Source organism: Mustela nivalis (assembly GCF_964662115.1).
Source record: "Mustela nivalis genome assembly, chromosome: 7".
NCBI lineage: Eukaryota > Metazoa > Chordata > Mammalia > Carnivora > Mustelidae > Mustela > Mustela nivalis.
The window spans coordinates 102,946,123-102,965,228 of NC_139026.1; the positions used below are offsets into that span (position 1 = coordinate 102,946,123).

The 19,106-nt window shown below is 39.5% G+C and overlaps 1 protein-coding gene across 1 annotated transcript; it reads left to right on the plus strand.

Moving 5' to 3' along the window:
- The first annotated feature begins 6,660 nt into the window (after positions 1–6,660).
- On the plus strand, positions 6,661–18,953 carry NECAP1 (NECAP endocytosis associated 1). Its single transcript, XM_082742563.1, has 8 exons — positions 6,661–6,795; positions 12,343–12,443; positions 12,599–12,703; positions 13,363–13,444; positions 14,257–14,365; positions 14,446–14,626; positions 16,821–16,923; positions 17,249–18,953. The coding sequence occupies exons 1-8, from the start codon at positions 6,701–6,703 to the stop codon at positions 17,295–17,297; spliced, it is 825 nt and encodes a 274-aa protein (XP_082598689.1). The 5' UTR covers positions 6,661–6,700; the 3' UTR covers positions 17,298–18,953.
- The last annotated feature ends 153 nt before the right edge of the window (positions 18,954–19,106 follow it).

A 19,106-nucleotide genomic window follows, 5' to 3' on the forward strand; every position in this document is an offset into this window, starting at 1 on the left:
GCTTTAACCCACTGAGCCACCCAGGCACCCCCCCTTCATCCTGTTTTAAAAGTAGAATGCTATCACTATCATTCAAGCACACTCCATGCCCACCTTAATCTTCCTCCCCACCCCTCACCGACCCCCAGTATCCACAATTGGGAATTTTGTATTTATCATTTCCCTTCATTTGAAAATGGCTTTGCCACTGAAATATATTTCCCAAAAACATACAACTTTAGATTTGTTCATTTTTGAATATTGCCCAAATGGACAATCTAGTTATTTCTTTTGTTAACTTACTTTTTTCTTTCTTCCCCAACCAACATTGTGTTTTTGTGATCTATCCTTTTTGCTGCACATCGTGAGTAGTTCATTCATGTTCACTCTTTACACTGTCTTATTATACCAATATACCCAAGTTGATTTGTTCTAATGCTGGACATTTATTTCATAAATGGGTATAAATGGTAAACAATGTTGCAATAATATTCTTGTGCATTTTCCCTAAGAACATTCAGCCCGATTGTATGTTTGTACCTAGTGAACATATGCAGAAGTTGCTTACTTTGGAGGAGTACTCCTGGTATGACCACATTCAACTTTACTAGAAACAGCCAAACTCCCACCAGTTCCATTGCCCCACATTCTTGGATGTGGACCAATTCAAAAAAATTTTGTGACTAGTTGTGTCATGAGGAATGTCGTCCAAAACTCTTCACTCAATAAGGAGATTACTCTGGAAATCAAGTATTTCCTTAGAAAATTATCTACAGAGTAACTATAGTAGGGGCTAGAAATTGCTTCTGTTTGATTTACATTTGGTAAATGTAATTGGTGCAGTATGAGAGGACAGAGTTGGGAGGAAAATCAGATATATTTAGCTGTAGCGTCTGATCCTTTTCTTAATTACATCCCACACCTGCCACATGCCTCATGTTCTTGAGATGGCATGGAGATTCTCAAAGGATGAGTTATTGCTGCAAACCTCTCTGGGACCAAATTATTACCCACGTTTTGTAACTCTTAAAGCTTGAACACCTAGGAGGAAGCAGGTATATTTTCTTATCAGAAAAAAGAATCCTATCAAGAGTTCTCATCTGGAACTTCAGGTCAGCATCAACAAGTGAGACATATCCTTTGTTTCTCAGGGTTGCAGGACCTGGTAGTTTTCTCCACAAATGCTAAGGTGGCTTTGATCTTAAATTCTGTAATTCTAGGACTTGCTTGGTATTTTTCCCCGCTTAGGCCTCTAGGTCACCATCATTCTAACTGTAGCTCTTGATTGAACACACCATGTCCCAGGCGTGTCTTATGTATTGGGGATACAGAGTAAATCAATTGGACAAAGTCAGAATTCCTGACCTAAGAATTAGAGATTGCCAAATTCACATACTGGACCAGTTTCACCTGACCCAGTAGCTGCAGGACCACAATAGGTGCCCCTACTTCAGATACTTTTAAAAGATAAATACTCCTTCTTCCCCAAATCTTTTAGCTCTTTCTTTCTCCAGAGATAACCATTTTTCCCCTAATGGCTTTTATATTTTTATTACATATGTATGACTTCATAAATAATACATAGTTTCATTTTCATGTATTGAAATTTTATATGCATAGTTCTTTTTTTTATATGCATAGTTCTTGATTTACTGTTATAAGTTATTTATCACAACAGTAGCATAAAGAAGTATATAATATGAAAAAGAGGGGCGCCTGGGTGGCTCAGTGGGTTAAAGCCTCTGCCTTTGGCTCAGGTCATGATCCCAGGGTCCTGGGATCAAGCCCCACATCGGGCTCTTTGCTCAGCAGGAGCCTGCTTTCTCCTCTCTCTCTGCCTGCCTCTCTGCCTACTTGTAATCTCTGTCTGTCAAATAAATAAATAAAATCTTAAAAAAAAAATAGTAAGCTCTAGACCCAACATGGGTCTTGAACTCATGATCTCAAGATCAAGAGTTATATGCTCTACTGACTGAAACAGCCAGGCAGCCCTTATATTTATTTTTTATAGATGACCTAATATTATACCTTTTTGGACCTTACAGTTTTTCACTTATTAACTTACCTTTTCATATCTGAGCATATAGACAAATTTCAGTGTTTAATAGGTGCATAGTACTTCACTGATAGATGTACCATAACTTATTTATTTATGGAATGGATCAATTCCAGATTTGATGGACATTTAGATTATTTCCATATTCTAATTATAAAAATTCTTCTGTAAATAGCCCATATATTTCTGTGTACTTGTGAGGTTATCTTTATGGCTTATATTAAATGAAAAAAAAATGATATGGATACAAAACTACACAAGTGTTCTATTTTTGTACCAGTATCTTGGGTGCTTCTTGTATTTAAATAGTGTGGTGGGGTGAAGAAAATGTTAATTTGTAAATCATGAAACATGAGTTTCCAATCCTGACTTCATAACCAACTGTGTCTTTGGACAAATGATTTAATAAGTCTCGAATTCAAGTCTGTCATATTAAAAGTGCAAGATTTCACCCACAAGGTCACTAGGGTCCATTCTAAGTAAGGAATATTTATAAACTGTGATTGAAATCTCATTACAATTCTTATCACTGCATTTGTAGCAACCCTAAGACTTAGGACAGTTATACTTTAACAAGTACAATTTCATGATAGATAATAGTACCCTGAACAAAGGTAAATCAGAATTAAAAACCCTGTGATAAATAGTTTTTTGTATGTGTGCAAAGAATAAAGAGCTGAAAAATACTTTACTGGTGGAAAAAGTCAGGAAAACTTGACCTTTATTTTCATGTTTAAAATATTTCTAAAAATAGTCAAAATTTGAGTTGTATGAGGCCCCTGACATTTCTAACAAAGATGCTTTTGTTGAACTCGGTTAAATCACATATACTTGGAGAATCACACATAGGAGAAAATTAGCTTGATTTCTGGGACAGTTAATCTAATCTCCAGTCCAGAACTTTTGAATTGTGTAGCTGCTACCCCCTGCTGGTGGGCAGAGGTGAATTCCAGCCAAGATATTTAGCATTTTTTGGATTTATAAAGAACAAATTATAGCATTAAAGATGGACAGAAACAATCATTCATTTAATAGAAAAAAAAAGTATGGTGTTCTTACTACATTCCAAAAACTGTGATGGATACTGTGTAAATACAAACATGTTTCTTGCCTTTGTACCTATTAACAGATGAATGCAACGTGATAAGAATTAAAAACTAAGTATAAATAATGCTGTGGGAGTGTAGAGCTGGGTTTGGGGAAGTCGAGAAAGACTCCTCAGATAAACTGATATATGAATTACATCTGAAGACATTTTACCAGGGAATGAATGGGAAGGACATTTCAGTCTGTGCAAATATGTTCAACATGAACATGAACAAAGATGGTGTGTTTGGAAAATTACAGCAATGTGATTAAGCTAGAGGACACTGGGAGCAAGAAGAAGATGGTGTGAGAAAAGTGGCTCTATTGTGAGCCTGAAAAGAAGGTTGGGGCAAGATTATTAAGAATCATCTAGCTAAGAAAATTAGACTTTATCGTACAGCCGGTAGAAAGTTTGTAAGATGACTTTCTTTCTTTCTTTTGTTGTTGCTAATTGAATTTATTATTCTTTTCTTTTTTTCTATTAACATATAATGTATTATTTTACTTCAGGGGTACAGGTCTATGAATCATCAGTCTTACATAATTCAGAGCACTTACCAGAGCACATACCCTCCCCAATGTCCATAACCAGCCACCCTCTCCCTCCACACCCACCCAGCAACCCTTAGTTTGTTTCCTGAGTTTAAGAGTCTCTTCTGGTTTGTCTCCCTCCCGATCTTAGATTGTTTCACTTTTCCCCCCATGACACCCTGCCCTATCTCTCAGATTTCTTATTATCAGAGAGATCAAATGATAATTGTCTTTCTCTGATTGACTTATTTCGCTTAGCATAATACCCTCTAGTTCCATCCATGTCATTGCAAATGGCAAGATTTTGGTTTTTTTGATGGCTGCATAGTATTCCATACATTCCACTACACACACACACACACACACACACACACACACACACAGGAATACACTGAAAATTCTTCTTTATCCATTCATCTGTTGATGGGCATCTAGGTTCTTTCCATAGTTTGGCTGTTGTGGCCATTGCTGCTATAAGCATTCAGGCGCACATGTCCTTTCAGATCACTACATTTGTATTTTTAGTGCAATTGCTGGGTTGTAGGGTAGCTCTATTTTCAACTTTTTGAGGAACCTTCATACTATTTTCCAGATTGGCTGCACCAGCTTACATTCCCACCAACAAGGTAGGAGGGTTCCCCTTTCTCTGCATCATTGCCAACACCTGTCATTTCCTGACTTCCTCATTTTAGCCATTCTGACTGGTGTGAGGTGGTAGTAAGATGACTCTTTGAAAAAGCAGAGTAAAATATACACAATAATCTTAGTATATGATCTAATTATCAGAAACATTCTTGGTCTTTCTTCATTACTTTTTCTTAACCTGTGGGTCAAGTAGGTCAAGATGTACTACTAGTATTGAAATCAGTTTTGTGGATTGAGAACAATAATATAAAATAGAACAGAAGAGAACACAATAAAAATTATAAACTGCCATCATGTTTAATAGAATTATCATTTTAGGAAAACTTTGTTTCAAGTACATATGTGTGCATTGGGTTCTAATATAAAATGTGTTTCTACTGTGGGTAAATTTCACTCACATGTGAAATTTAAGAAACAAAACAAATGAACAAGGGGAAAAAAGAGAGAGAGAGGCAAACCCAGAAACAAAATCTGAACTATAGAGAACGAACTGATGGTTACTAAGGGGTGTGTGTGTGTATTTATTTATTTATTTGACAGAGAGAGAGAGACAGCAGGACAGGGAACAAAACACAAGCAGGGACAGTAGCAGGGACAGTAGGAGAGGGAGAGGGAGAAGCAAGCTTCCCCCTAAGTGGGGCGCCCCATGCCACTGGATCCCAGGACAATGGGATCATGACCTGAGCCAAAGGCAGACACTTAACCCACTGAGCCACCCAGGCATCCCATATTATATATATATTAATATATATTTTCTACTGATAGGTGTTCATGTTGTTTTGCATTACTCACGATTATAAACAATGCTGTAATAAATACTGTACGTACTTTATTGTGCACATAAGAATATCTCTAGGGTCACCTAGGTGGTTTAGTTGGTTTAGAGTTTGACTCTTGATTTCTGCTCAGGTCAGGACCTCAGATGGTGAGCTGGAACCAGGTGTCTGGCTCCCTTCTCAGGGTGAAATTTGGTTGAGATTCTCTTTCCCTCTTTCTCTGTCCCTCCTTTCCCATGCTTGCCTGTGCTCTCTCTCTTTCTTCCTCTCTCAAAATAAATAAATAAAATCTAAAAAAAAAAAAGAAAAGTCTCATACCTATTAGTGGTTTTACTAAATTTAAAGTCATATACGATATTTTGATCAACTCTGCTAAATTTCCCTTCAAAATGTTGTATCAACGTACATTCACGGTACTAGTGTATGAGAGTAGCTGGTTTCCCACATCCTTGCCAGGGATATATATCATAAGTCCTTTTGAGGGTGCCTGGGTGGCTCAGTCGGTTAAAGGACTGTCTTCGGCTTGGGTCATGATCCCGGTTCTGGGATGGAGTCCCATATTGGGCTCCTGGCTCCACGGGGAGTCTGCTTCTCCCTCTGACCTTCTCCCCTCTCATGCTCTCTCTCACTCAAGGGATAAATACAATCTTTAAAAAATAAGTCTTTTTGAATTTTAAGATTATCACTTTGTCAGGTAGGCTATTATTAATGACAGGTTTTCAACCAGTCAGTATAATGAAGGGGCAAAGACTGCTACTATTTTAGACAGACTTCAGTTCATAACTTGGTTTTGACACCTGCTATCCCTGCTAATTAAATCGGTTCAAAGTGATAGTGTTGTGGCAAGTTTACATGTGAAGAGTACAGAGAACATATTTATGGAAAGAGTTCAATAGGATTTATCATTACAATAGGATTTGGAGCAAATAGTGAGCATTAAGTAATAGCTCATTAGTTTTTGCTAATTTATCAGTAATTGAGTTGGTCCCATTTAAGAGTTTGAGGTTATTTTCCAAAAAGATAACCAGAATGTACACTGAAAGTGTGGCAAACTATTTCAACAGGTGTTGTTCCGTGAAATCCGAGATTAAACGGTGCTGTTAGGCAACTAATCAGGCTGGGCATTTTTAACATTTAGACGCCGGAGGATTAAAAATCCACCATGACTATGAGTCATGTATTTACTGTAGGTACCCGGTTTGGGATTACCAACAGGTAATTACCCTTTTTCTGCCGGGAAACTGGTTAAAAAGTGGTTCTCGTCAGAAAAAAATTCTCCCAGTTTTCAACATGGTCCTCTTCCTCCCCAAGTACTGCAGGACCCTTCCAGCCCCAAGATGGCGCTTTCCCTAATCACCTTTGGGAATCGAGATTTCCATAACGTGGGTCACGCACTGGAAAGGCCGTTTTGCCATTACCCAAGATGGCGAACTGCGCAGCTTCACGGTTTCCAGGTTTCAATATGGCTTCCCCAGCCGGTACCTCCGGAGGTTAATCTCAGGAACCCAACTAAAATCGCGCGGAAGCAGCGTAAGCGGAAGTTGCGCACAGCCCACCTCCCCCGCCCCCAACAGTCCGCCCCCATTCCATACACCCCGCCCCCGGTGGCGCGGAGTGCAGAGCCAAGATGGCGGCTGAGTTGGAGTACGAGTCTGTTCTGTGTGTGAAGCCCGACGTTAGCGTCTACCGGATTCCTCCCCGGGCCTCCAACCGCGGTTACAGGTATTAACCCCGAGGCACTGCAGCACACGCATACCGGGTCGGGGATGACAGTTTCTTTCTCAGGTAGCACGCTGCACGTCCCTTGCCACTGCCACCTCTGGGTTGTCACCTTGTTAGCCTGCTCACCTGGGTTGTTATGGCCCAGCCCTCCTGTTCTTTCCCCACTGTGGAATGCCATCCTGGTTTCCTCCGCTTTTAGAAAAATTACCGTCTGCATCTTCACACCCCTCCTCCCTTGGGCCCCTCTGGGTTACCCATCTGCTCCACATCATCCACATCCAATCGTCCCTGCTCTATTGCCAGTCACCTTTAGTTCTTTCCTGCGTCCTTCAGTTTGTCACCCTTGTCGAAACTCCCTCCCGTCCTCCCTCATACCCATTACCAGTACCCGGTACGCTTTTGTGGATAGTCATTGTTGGCCATTCTGTAGGTGATACAGTTTATCTTCTGTGCAGTTGTCAGTCTTGCTACCAAATACCATCCACCATTTGGTTTTCCTTTTCAGTTCTTTGGCTAGTGGGCAAAGGTTAGGATTATAGGTTTTCCATTGGTTGTCCATTCTGTTTCTTTTCAGTACGTTTTCTTGGTGATTACATAGTATTTTCTATTTTCCTCCCCCCTCCCCCCTTTACCTCTGCCATAGCTTTTTCTCTCCAGAGTTAATGGAGCATTTTCTCTGTAGTGCTAACCAACCACCTTGTAATCCGATAACAGGTTCTGAGGATGCTGTAGGAAGTCATGAGGTCATGCAGTGGAAAGAGTTAACATGTTAACTGGATTACATGCTAAGAAATATGAGTATGACTTCTGACAACTTAACAGCTATATGATTTGAGACAAATCTCTTAGCTTTTCCAAGCTTTAGTTTTCTCATCTGTGAAATAGGGGAAAAAAATTAATGATAATAAAATCTGCTCTGGTTATGTACCTCACAGAAGTTTTTGGAGGGTTAAATGAAATAATACAATGTGAAAGAATTTAGGAAACAGTAAAGCAGCATGTAAATAGATAGGATGCTGTTCTTATTGTTCTCTGATCCACATCACCATCATGATTTTTCTCTTGGCATTTATTATTACTTTGACTGTTGTGCTCCTCCTCTGCCCTTTATTTTGCCTCTTTACCGGAGAGGCATTCATCATCAGTTCATCATCAGTTCATCATCACTCAGTATCTTTGTGCTTGCTGACCTGTGCATTAGACCCTGTGGGTTGTACCTTTTGGCAAAGAGGTAGTCCTAATTCCAGTCTTTCAATCAGACTCCAAATTGACCATAATAGGAATCTACATGCTTTCTGATGGTAGTTACAGGTAGTAATATGTGTGACTCAGCTGAGGGATATCTTCTTTGGGAAGCTCCCCTTTACCTTTTCATTCTGGCTTTAGTATGTTTTCTGCATGCTTCCACAACACCTATGCTTATCTCTGTCATAGTGAGTGCTCTTACTTCTGTATTGTAATTGATTGCTCGATCTGTTTTGCCAGACTAGCTATGAACAACTTTTTTCTTTTCTAACTTCTTTTCTAATTTTATAGTACCAGGGTCTACTATAGTGTCTGGCACATAGTGGGCACTCTAAATGTGGAAGAAATTAGTAGGTTATACTTAATTGCATAAGTTGACATTGATTGAACTGCTAAATAAGGTGGAATAGCCCAACTTAATAGTTAAGACTTCCTGGAGGATAGGATATACCATAAAGTGGGCTTCTCTTCTTTTTCTTCTGCTTTATGATTTTTTAAAGACCTTCCGTCTCTCACCCATCTGCATTCTCTACCTTCACTTCCTAGTTTATCCAGAGCCTTTTATCCTTATGTCCGTTAACAGCAGTGAGGCATCAAAACAATTTCTTAATTTTCCTCTTTTACTTGTTATCTATGTTTTCCTGCTTATTATTGACATTTGTAATCCTCCAAAAGGTATTTTATCATTATCCACTCTTACTATAATGAATGAAGAGAGCTGCATTAAGTTTGCATTGAGATTCCCATTTATTTGCTTTTGGCAAGGCACTTAACTCTCTCTCTCTCTCTCTTTTTTTTTTTTTAATTTTACTTTTTTTAGAGAGAGAGAACAAGAGAGCACACAAGGAGTGCCTGGTTGGCTCAGTCGTTGAGTATCTACCTTCCACTCCGGTCATGATCCCAGGGTCCTAGGATTGAGCCCCTCATTGCAATACATCGGGCTCCCTGCTCAGTGGGAGGCCTGCTTCTCCCTCTCCCTCTTCCTCGTGTTCCCTCTGTAGCTGTCTCTCTCTGTTGAATAAATAAATAAAATCTTTAAAAAAAAAAAATGTACAAGCATGGGGAGCAGCAGAGGGAGAGGCAGAGGCAGACTCCCCACTGAGCAGGGAGCCTGACATGGGACTTGATCCTAGGATTCTGGGATCATGACCTGAGCCAAAGGCAGACGCTTAACTGACTGAGCCAACCCAGGCGCCCGACACTTAACTCTTTTGAACTGTGGTTTCCTCATTTGTAAAAATGGATATACTACTTATACCTTGCAGTATCCTCTCACTTAATTTTCGTAAGAGTGAGCATAATGCCTGGCATGTAATAGATGCTTGATAAACATTACTTTTATGTCTTTTTCTCTGCCTAATCTTGTTTACAGAACACATTTTCCATTATAAGCATGACTTCTTTAGGCTGCCATTAAAGGAAAAACTGGGCTTTTTAGGAGGCAGGAGTCAGTTGGTTTGTGTGACTAAGATCACCTAGAGTGAGCTGTTGCTTCTTAGGCTTTCACTGATAGTTTCAGTCTATGAGAAACTTGTAAATGATGAAGAAATAGTATCCCAACTTATAAAAATTTTTATATTTATCACTACCCTCCTCCTCAGCTAAATCAATAGTAAGCTTAATAGTCTGTTTTAAGGTAATAAGAAGAACGCTGGACTTTGAAGTTAGACATTATATACTTACTGTGTTACTGTTCTTCACCTAGAGAGACAGAGATAATAGGCTTTTCATGCCTGTTCCATATGATTGCTGTAAGGATTTATTACCGAGGCGAATGAAAGTATTTGAAGTCAGTTCAGAAGACCAGTGAAACCAAGAGTTCCTCAGGCTAGGTCTTGGGAGTGGGAAAGGAACTAAGGCTCAGGGCTGAAGGAGACTGCTGCTGGGCATATCCATTCACTTATTGAGAATTTGTTGAATATTGGCCACTAGACACACAAAATAAATAAGACAAGGAACTTGTCCCAAGAAACACATCTGGTAGGCTTGTTCTGATATATTCAGTATACCGTGTTTAGCTCATAGAGGCATAATAGAAGAAGTAATGACCATATTAAAAAAAATTAAAATACAGGGACCTTTAGAGCATTGCATTCTGGATCAGATTGAAGTACTTGAGCGTCTTTGAGGCAGGGCATCAAGAGAGGTGGACATGACAAAGATTTGTCTTATAAATCCTGTTCAAAACCTGTGCTTTCTCTTTTCCATCTTTTGCTTGCCATCTTGTTAAACTTATTATTGTTTAGATATACTTATTGTTACCTTTCTAACTTGTGAGTGTTTGTCTTCGGGTTCCTAAGGGATGAGTTTGTTTGTTTTGTTTTTAAGATACTATTTTTAAGTTATCTCTGCACCAACGTGGGCCTTGAACTCACAGCCTCGAGATCGAGAGTCACTTGCTCTACTGACTGAGCCAGCCAGCTGCCCCAGGATAAGTTATTAATAACTTTTACTTTGCCCTCTCTTTTCCACAAAATCACAAGGCACTGCTTTGTAAAATTAGTCATATTTAAATGTCTTAGATTTCATTCAAATTTATTTATCATCATACAGATTATAAGTATTCAGTATTTGTAATGTTTCCATGGACATCAGTATGTTTAGCCCACATGTCTTTCCTAAACTCCAGACTCATATTCAAATGCCTTCTCTGTATCTTTGCTTGAAAATCTGTTTGCTATCTTAAACTCTACATATTCAAAACTGAACTCCTAATCTTTCTTCCCAGACGTTGCTCTACCTGTAGTCTATCTCCGTTATTGGCAGCTCCGTTGCTCAGGCTAAAATCTTTAGAGTCATCCTGACTTTTCTCTTTCCTTCTACCTCACATTAAATCCATTAGAAAATCCTTCTTCTTTGCTTTAAATATATCCAAAATGTAGCCACTTCTGCTGCCCCATCTTCCTAGTCACCATTATGACTCCTAGATTACTGCAGTAGTCTCTTAACTAATCCCCATGCTTCGTCACTTACATTGCTTCTACACACAACAGACAAAGTAATCCTTTTTTTAAAAAATATTTATTTATTTATTTATTATTATTATTTTTTTTCAAAGTAATCCTTTTAAAATAAAAGGAAGATTGGGGTGCTGAGGTGGCTCAGTAGGTTAAGCATCTAACTCTTGATTTTGGCTCTGGTTGTGGTCATCTCAGGGTCATGAGATTGCGCCATGTGTCTGGCACCACATTTCAGCGGGAAGTCTCTGCTTGAGATTTTTCTTCTTCCCTTCACCTCTCTCTCAAGTAAGTTAAGTCTTTTAAAAAAACAGCTACTTTCTTAAAACAAATAAAATAAAAGGAAGATCATGATCATGTATCACCTCTGCTTAAAACCTGTAATGGCTTCTTCACTCAGAGTGAATGCCAAAGTTCTTACAAGGCCTATAAAATTTGGCCCTCTGTTACCTCTCCCACTTCATCTCTTAATTTATTTTATTCTTACTGTAGCAGCTTCCTTTTTTTGAGGGCAGACATTCCAGACACACTCCCATCTCAGCACCTGTTGACTAATTGTTCTAGTCCAGGAATTGCCCCCTTCCTCCAATATCTGCATGGGTAATTTTCTTGCTTCCTTCACATTTTTGCTCACTTTTCACTTTGTTAATAAGGTCTCCCCAACCACCTTCTTGAATGTTACAATCTGTTTATTCTCCCACTACCCTCCCAGTTTCCCTTTTCTGCCTCTGCATTTTCTTTTTTACTGTAGCACTTACCATCTTCTGAGATATTATTTATATTGCTTATTTTTTATGTTTTCTTTTATTACTTGTATTCTGTTATATTGTAAACATCATGAGGGTAGAAGTCTTTGTTTTGTTTATTCAGTGTTGTATCCCAAGTGCTCAGAATAGTGCCTGTGACTTAATACACACTCTGTAAATATTGGTTGAATTCAGTGAAAGATGATGATACATTTAGGGATTTGGGAAGGGTTCTATTACCAATATAATTTATTTAGTAGACTTTGTTGTTACCTGATTGGTAAAATACTGTTATATAAATTATTATCTGCAGTAGGGAAATGGTATTATTATGAGAATTTTAAAAAATTGCTTGTATTTGTACTTTATATGTTTTATTGATGCTTATTGGATAATCCTTACATAGTAAGGACTTGTTTGCTGTGGGCTATATGTATAATGAGACATCTATGTAGAGGGGTCATGAGTTATTCTTATTGATTATTTAATAGGTAGAAAGAATAAGCTCAGGACAGCAAAATAGAGCGGTGACAAATGATTTGTGTAGGTTTTTAGTAATTAAAGACATGGACCTGAGACTTCCTATTTTCCTATTCTAGGGCATCTGACTGGAAATTAGACCAGCCTGATTGGACTGGTCGCCTCCGAATCACTTCAAAAGGGAAGATCGCTTACATCAAACTTGAGGATAAAGTTTCAGGTAATCTGTGCTGGTGACTCTCTGACGTATTAAGAGTATTGGTTTGCTGCATTTATAAGTACATTTAAGTTGGGGATTGGAATGGAAATATTTGTTAACTGGAGTTTTAGATTTTTGCTTCCTTTGCCCAAAGAAGTCTTTTTCTTACCTGTCAGGGGAGCTCTTTGCTCAGGCACCAGTAGAACAATATCCTGGTATTGCTGTGGAGACAGTGACAGATTCCAGCCGCTACTTTGTAATCCGGATCCAGGATGGTACTGGTAAGGAATCTGGTATTTTGAATGGGATGATAGTAGGAAAATAGGTAATGCACTTCAATGAAAGTGTGTCCTAATTGCATTTATCTTTCTTTAGTTTACTAAATTTGTCCTCTCCTTTCTTCATAGTTAACTCTAGTTGCTAAAAGCAAGGACAAGGATTAGCATGTTATTAGTAATAGATATGAACACAAGTTCAAGACACTGTGATTTATAGGTAGATGTAAATCAATCAAAGTGTCTAACTAACCAAAGAATTAACATATATTGCCCATTCACTCATTGTTAGTGGTGGGTTTTGGTGGGACTGTCTTAAATCATCTATGTTAGGGCAGTCATTCTCTGTCTTTTCTCTGTAGTCTCTATCAGAGGTTGTCCTAACTTTTTGTTAGGATGCAGTTAGATTTTGTCCTCAACTGTGGTTACTTAATTCTGCTGATGTATTGTGAAAGCAGCGGTATAATGTGTAAACAAATTGGTGTAGCTGTGTTCAAGTAAAATGTTACTTATAAAGACAAGTGATGGCAGCATTTGGCCCTTGGGCTATATGTAGATTGTGGACCCCTGGGCTGTGAGAAAGTGTTTCATGTTCCGGAATTTTCACTGGGTGGAATTTTCCCCAAGGGTACTTCCTATTGAGAATATTCCTGTCTTTTTCACAGGGCGTAGTGCTTTCATTGGCATTGGGTTCACAGATCGGGGTGATGCCTTTGACTTTAATGTCTCCTTGCAAGATCACTTCAAGTGAGTGAAATTTGACCTTTAGTTACCTGGTTAAAAGGTTTTGGATGTGCTCCTTTTCAGTTGAATGGACACTCTTTTACCTTCTGATTTCTGTTTTTGGTAAACTAGTGCATTATGAATTGGAATCTTTCCATTTGCTTACATTATCTTTGTATTTGCTCTATCCTTTCCTTAAAACCTGGAACATGTTTTTGGTCCCTTGTATGGTATTTTGAGATGCTTTTGCTTATGTCTCTGGGGACTTGTGCTTTTAAGTGGCTAAGGGAGGCATATAATAATAGCAGGACTGTATGGGAGATAGTGGGGAGTTGTGGGGCAGTTTTGTTACTTTGTGTAGCTGACATGTTTTATGTCTGTTTCAACATTTCTTCTGCCTGCCTGGTTTTGGCACAGCTGTGGTGGGTAGCATCATGCACACCATCTCCTCCCTACTTCAAGGGCAGGCATAGGCACAACTCTGCTTTTCTGCCTCAGAACTCTGAAACTGTGGAAGTCCACTCACTTGGCACAGGAGTGCAGCCTGGAAGGACTGAGGAATTAACACTCTCTCAGGGGCAGCGCTCAACCATGGAGGATGGGAATTGGCAGCTAAATGCTGTCCTTGGAGGGACAAGTTAAACATGTATTCTGTGTGGCTCCTCAGTGCCACTGAACGCTGTTGCCCTCTTTCGTGGCTTTTCTTCCTTTCCTTCTTCATTCTTCATATTCCCTCACTCTGCTTTCTAGAATCCTGTCTCCTATAAGTTAGTTACACTCAGGTTTGTGTGCTGGACTCTCAGGTAATCTCAGATTAACATAATTTACTCTTTTAGGTGGGTAAAGCAGGAATCTGAGATATCCAAAGAATCTCAGGACATGGATAATCGTCCCAAGTTGGATCTGGGCTTCAAGGAAGGACAGACCATCAAATTGAGTATTGGGGTGAGTATGCTTTCTTTCCCCTACTCCCTGTATTTCTGTAATAAGCTTGTGACTTTTTCTTCTCTGTTTTCTCTATGTAGAACATTACAACTAAGAAAGGAGGTGCTTCTAAGCCCAAGACTACAGGGGCTGGGGGCCTAAGCTTGCTCCCACCCCCACCTGGAGGCAAAGTCACTATTCCCCCACCGTCCTCCGTTGCCATCAGCAATCATGTCACTCCACCACCCATTCCAAAATCTAACCATGGAGGTAGTGATGCAGGTAAATCTCTTCATAACTTTGAGAAATCATCATATCTTAGGTTTTGATTGGGTAGCATCTGTTTGTCAAGGAGTATCTTGATGTTTTTGCTGTTAAATGGCACTTGGTACTGACATGGTGATTCTGGCAGCCTCTAATAAGGAATTAAAGCTTTTCCAGTGAACCGAGAGTCATGATATTTGGCAGGTTCTTTGTTGGAAAATGAGTAGATTTAGTGACTGTTTTCTTCATTATACCTTGGTGAGATGCTAGTAGGTCTGAGAGTCAGATGGAGTAAGATTTTGGTCATAGCTCTGCTATTTTATATCTGAATGTGTTTAGTAACATTATTTACATTTTTGAGTCTCAGTATTCTTTTTTGCTTCTTAAAGATTTCATTTGAGGGGTGCTTGGGTGGCTCAGTTGGTTAAGCATCTCTTTCAGCTTGGGTCATGATCCCAGGTACTGGGATCGAGCCCTGCATCTGGCTCTCTGCTCAGCAGGGAGCCTGTGTCTCCCTCTCCCTTTGCTTCCTGCTCCCCCGACTTGGTGCTTGTGTGCTCTCTTCTCTCTCTGTGTCAAATAAATAAATCTTAAAAAAAAAAACAAAAAACCTTATTTGAGAGAGAAAGTGTACATGGGGGGAAGGGGCAGAAGCAGACATCCTGTTGAGCAGGGAGCCCAATGTAGGGCTCAGTCCCAGCACCCCGGGATGATGATATGAGCTGAAGCCAGATGCTTAACTGACTGAGCTACCCAGGCATCCCGTCTCAATATCCTTAACTGCAAAAGGGAGACTTAGAATTACCCCAGGATTATAAAGGAGAAATGATGTGACACCACCTAACATAGTCCTTTGAAAATTGCAGCTATTCAGTAAATGTTATTTTTTTTATCTTTCGTTTCTTCCCAAAGGCATTTGGGAGAAAATTAGACAGCATCTGGGTGTATGAATACATTTTCATTCTTCCGTATTATCTGAGGGGAAAAAGAGTAGATGGAGTTTTTCCATTTCAAGAATGGGAACATTAGGGGCGCCTGGGTAGCTCAGTGGGTTAAGCCTCTGCCTTCGGCTCAGGTCATGATCTCAGGGTCCTGGGATTGAGCCCCACATCAGGCTCTCTGCTCAGCGGGGGAGCCTGCTCCCCCCCCCCGCCTACTTGTGATCTCTCTCAAATAAATAAATAAAAATCTTAATAAATAAATAAATAAATAAGTAAATGTCAACTCTTCTCCAAAAAAAAGAATAGGAACATTAGAACTCGGGAAGCAATTTTCCAAAGATTAGAGAAGCAGGTATTAGAATCTGTAGTTTTAACTTATTGAATTACAGGATGTAGAGCATTCATATCATTGATTGCTAAGAGTAAGCTTCTTTTGAAATTTTGACGTAAAAATGGTTATAACCTACATCTTTTCATAAGTGTCTCCAGAAGGCACTGGGTATAATGTCTAAAGTTTACTTTAAATTTTTTTGAATTATGCTATTTATTTTAAGATAATCATAGGTTCACATGCAGTTATGAAAAATAACACAAAGAAATCCTGTGTACCCTTTACTCAGTTCCCCTAAATGGTAAATTTGCAAAATCAAAGTCAGATACCACCAGGAAGTTGACATTGATACCATTTACTGATCTTATTTAGATTTCATCAGATTTACGTGTTCTCATTTGTGTGTATATGTGTGTTTTTAGTTCTACGCACTTTTATTTTGGGTAGGTTCCTGGATCCATCACCATGGTTAGGATACAGACAAGCTCCATCCGTACAAGGATCCCTCATGTCATCCATTTATAACTGCATCTGCCTCCTGTGTCCTGCCTCACACCCCCTCACTAACCCTAGGCAATCACTAATTTCTTTTCTCTCTCTATAATTTTGTCACTTCTGTGAATGTCATGTAAGTGGAGTCATAGAGGACATAACTTTTGGGGATTGGCTTTTTCCGCTCAGTATACTTCCCTTGAGATTCATCCAAGTTGTGTCTGTCAGTAGTTTCTCTGTTGTTGGGTAGTAGTTCATGGTATGGAAGTACTACAGTATGTTTAACCTTCACCCATGGAAAGACATCTGGGTTGTCTTCTGTTTTTGACTATTACAGATTAAGCTGCAGTGAACATTTGTGTATAGATTTGTGTGAGCATAAGTTTTTATTACTAAGATTTTTATTATGTTTTCCCTTTTCTTTCTCTTCTCTTTACTGTGTATTCAGATATCCTTTTAGATTTGGATTCTCCTGCTCCTGTCACGACACCAGCATCAGCTCCAGTTTCTGCAAACAATGACCTGTGGGGAGACTTTAGCACTGCATCCAGGTATGAACCTCATGAAACCACCATACTCTCAGTCAGAGGATATGTTACAGTTAAACGAAGTTCTTGATCTGGGAAAGCAGGGCATTTGCAGGTCATAGAGTCTTCGGCAGGAATTCTAGGTAAAGTAGTAGGGAAGTGTGGGGGTTGGTGGGGTAAGAGTTGTAGGATGATGTTTGATGTGGGATATCTCAAGACTTGATAAGTAGAATTTCTGCGAGGTGTAGTTTCAGAAAGTCTGGGCAGCAGTTTCTTGGAAGCTATTACATGAAGAATGGAGTAGCTATCCTAATTCCTTTGGCTTTCTCTCTCTTCTCCTGTCTTACAGCTCTGTTCCAAACCAGGCACCACAGCCATCCAACTGGGTCCAGTTCTGAATAGCATTGGCAGGACATTAAGGACAGACTTGAAGAAAAAAAAAATGAACTTGAGGGCACCAATCTGTGAGGGAAGCTAGGAACTCCTACTGTCCCCAGAATCAAAATTACTGGACAATCTTTTTCATAGCTTCTCCATTGCTGGTTTATGTCACTCCCCTATGTTGTTACTTGCTGTACAGCCAAGAAAGTATCCCTTCTCTCCTGTTCACTATTAAGGCAGGGGAATAATGGGTCTCACCATACTTGTGGCTGACTATGCAGGGCTCAGAAGGCCAGGTCTCTTTGCGGAGGGGGGACAAAATCTACCATCTGTAAAATTTTTCTCCCATCTTTTCAATTCTTCCTTCTTTCCGAATCATCTCATGACCCTGTGTGCCCTAATTAGCAATTTCAGGAGAGACAGAAATTTGAAATTTCCTTTTCCATTAACCTAAGACCCTAACAGTGGACTGACTGACCTCAGTGTTTACAAATTGAGTTTTGATAGGGATAGGTGTGAAGAAAGAACTGTTTGTGAGTCAGTGTTATATATGCTCCTTCAGGCTTATTCTGTTCAGTGAACACCCAGTGCCAGGTGCAGCTCCGTCACCCTCTCATGTGTTTACATGTTTCTTCCTATGCTCAGAGGATCTCGCTGGTGGCACTTTCACTGTTCTTTGTTTGCTGAATAGTGCAACATCTTTGATCAGTGGGTGTCTCTTGGATGAAGGAGGTTCGAGGGGCCATGTTTCCCAAGTTACGTTGTAGAGAAGCGTTTACTTTCTTGCAGCTCCATCTAGTTGCTGCATTTGAAGTGTGGCATTACTTTGTATTTGCCCCATTATTTGACCTGAAGTTGAAGGGTTTAGAGTTTTTAACCGGATATGTAGAGCAGAGGGGTTGAAAGCATGTAGCTCTCTTTCAGAACCCATATTGCCTTGCTGCCTAGGTATCTGGCCCCTTCCCATAAACATTTATTTTTCAGTCCATCTAGCTTTTCTGTAGAAAGCTGCTATTACCTACATCACCATCTATGAAGGAAGTCAAGAGAGTCCACGGCGCAGGCTGTGATAGGTTTGCCCGAGTGATGGCCTTGATAAACCTGGGGTATCTCAGAAGCAAGTTACTCTCCCTCCACTTTCCCTTCCCTCTACCCCACCATTCCTTTTATGATGCTGTGAAGAGAGTTCCCTTTCTTGGATGAACGGGCACTATCTATTTTGTTAACCGGCAGTTTTGAGGATGAAATGGGAGGATGTCATTTCTTCCCTTAGCACTTCTTTGGATGTGTACACTCTGGCCGAAGGGAGTCTTATATTTAGTTTCAAAATATATTCTCTCTCCTGCATTTCCTTCCTGACTCTTTTTAGCTTTGGGTCCATTTTTTTTCATTGCCTCCTGTTCCAGGCAGCTCTATTCTTACAGAGCCATGGCAGGACATTTTAAAATTCCAATAGAAAACACTAAATGGGAAGTTATATAGAATCACTAGTGACTAACTACTGGGAACCTATTTTCTCAATCTTCCTCCATGTTGTGTTCTTTGTATTCTCAAGATGATAATATATTATGTATTTGAATTGCTGAAAAATTGAAAAATGAAATTTAAAATATATGTATATAAAGCATATGCTGTATTGGTGCAATAATGGTAATTAAAATTGTGGAAAAAGATAGTGTCTCCTTTATCTTTTAATTTGTCTATTTCAGTGCCTTTTTAATTTAACTGACCCAGTATAAATGAGCCAGTAGGTAATAAACAGATATTTTATATCTATTACTCTTTTCAAGAGGTAGATTCAGGTTAAGTTCTGCCTTTTTAAATTC

Bases quoted from the DNA above. Each gene is read 5' to 3' on its own strand.
- NECAP1 (XM_082742563.1), top strand. From the start codon at position 6,701: ATGGCGGCTGAGTTGGAGTACGAGTCTGTTCTGTGTGTGAAGCCCGAC. The intron at 12,444-12,598 runs GTAATCTGTGCT...CTTACCTGTCAG, and splicing joins ACTTGAGGATAAAGTTTCAG to GGGAGCTCTTTGCTCAGGCA. The intron at 14,627-16,820 runs GTAAATCTCTTC...CTGTGTATTCAG, and splicing joins CCATGGAGGTAGTGATGCAG to ATATCCTTTTAGATTTGGAT.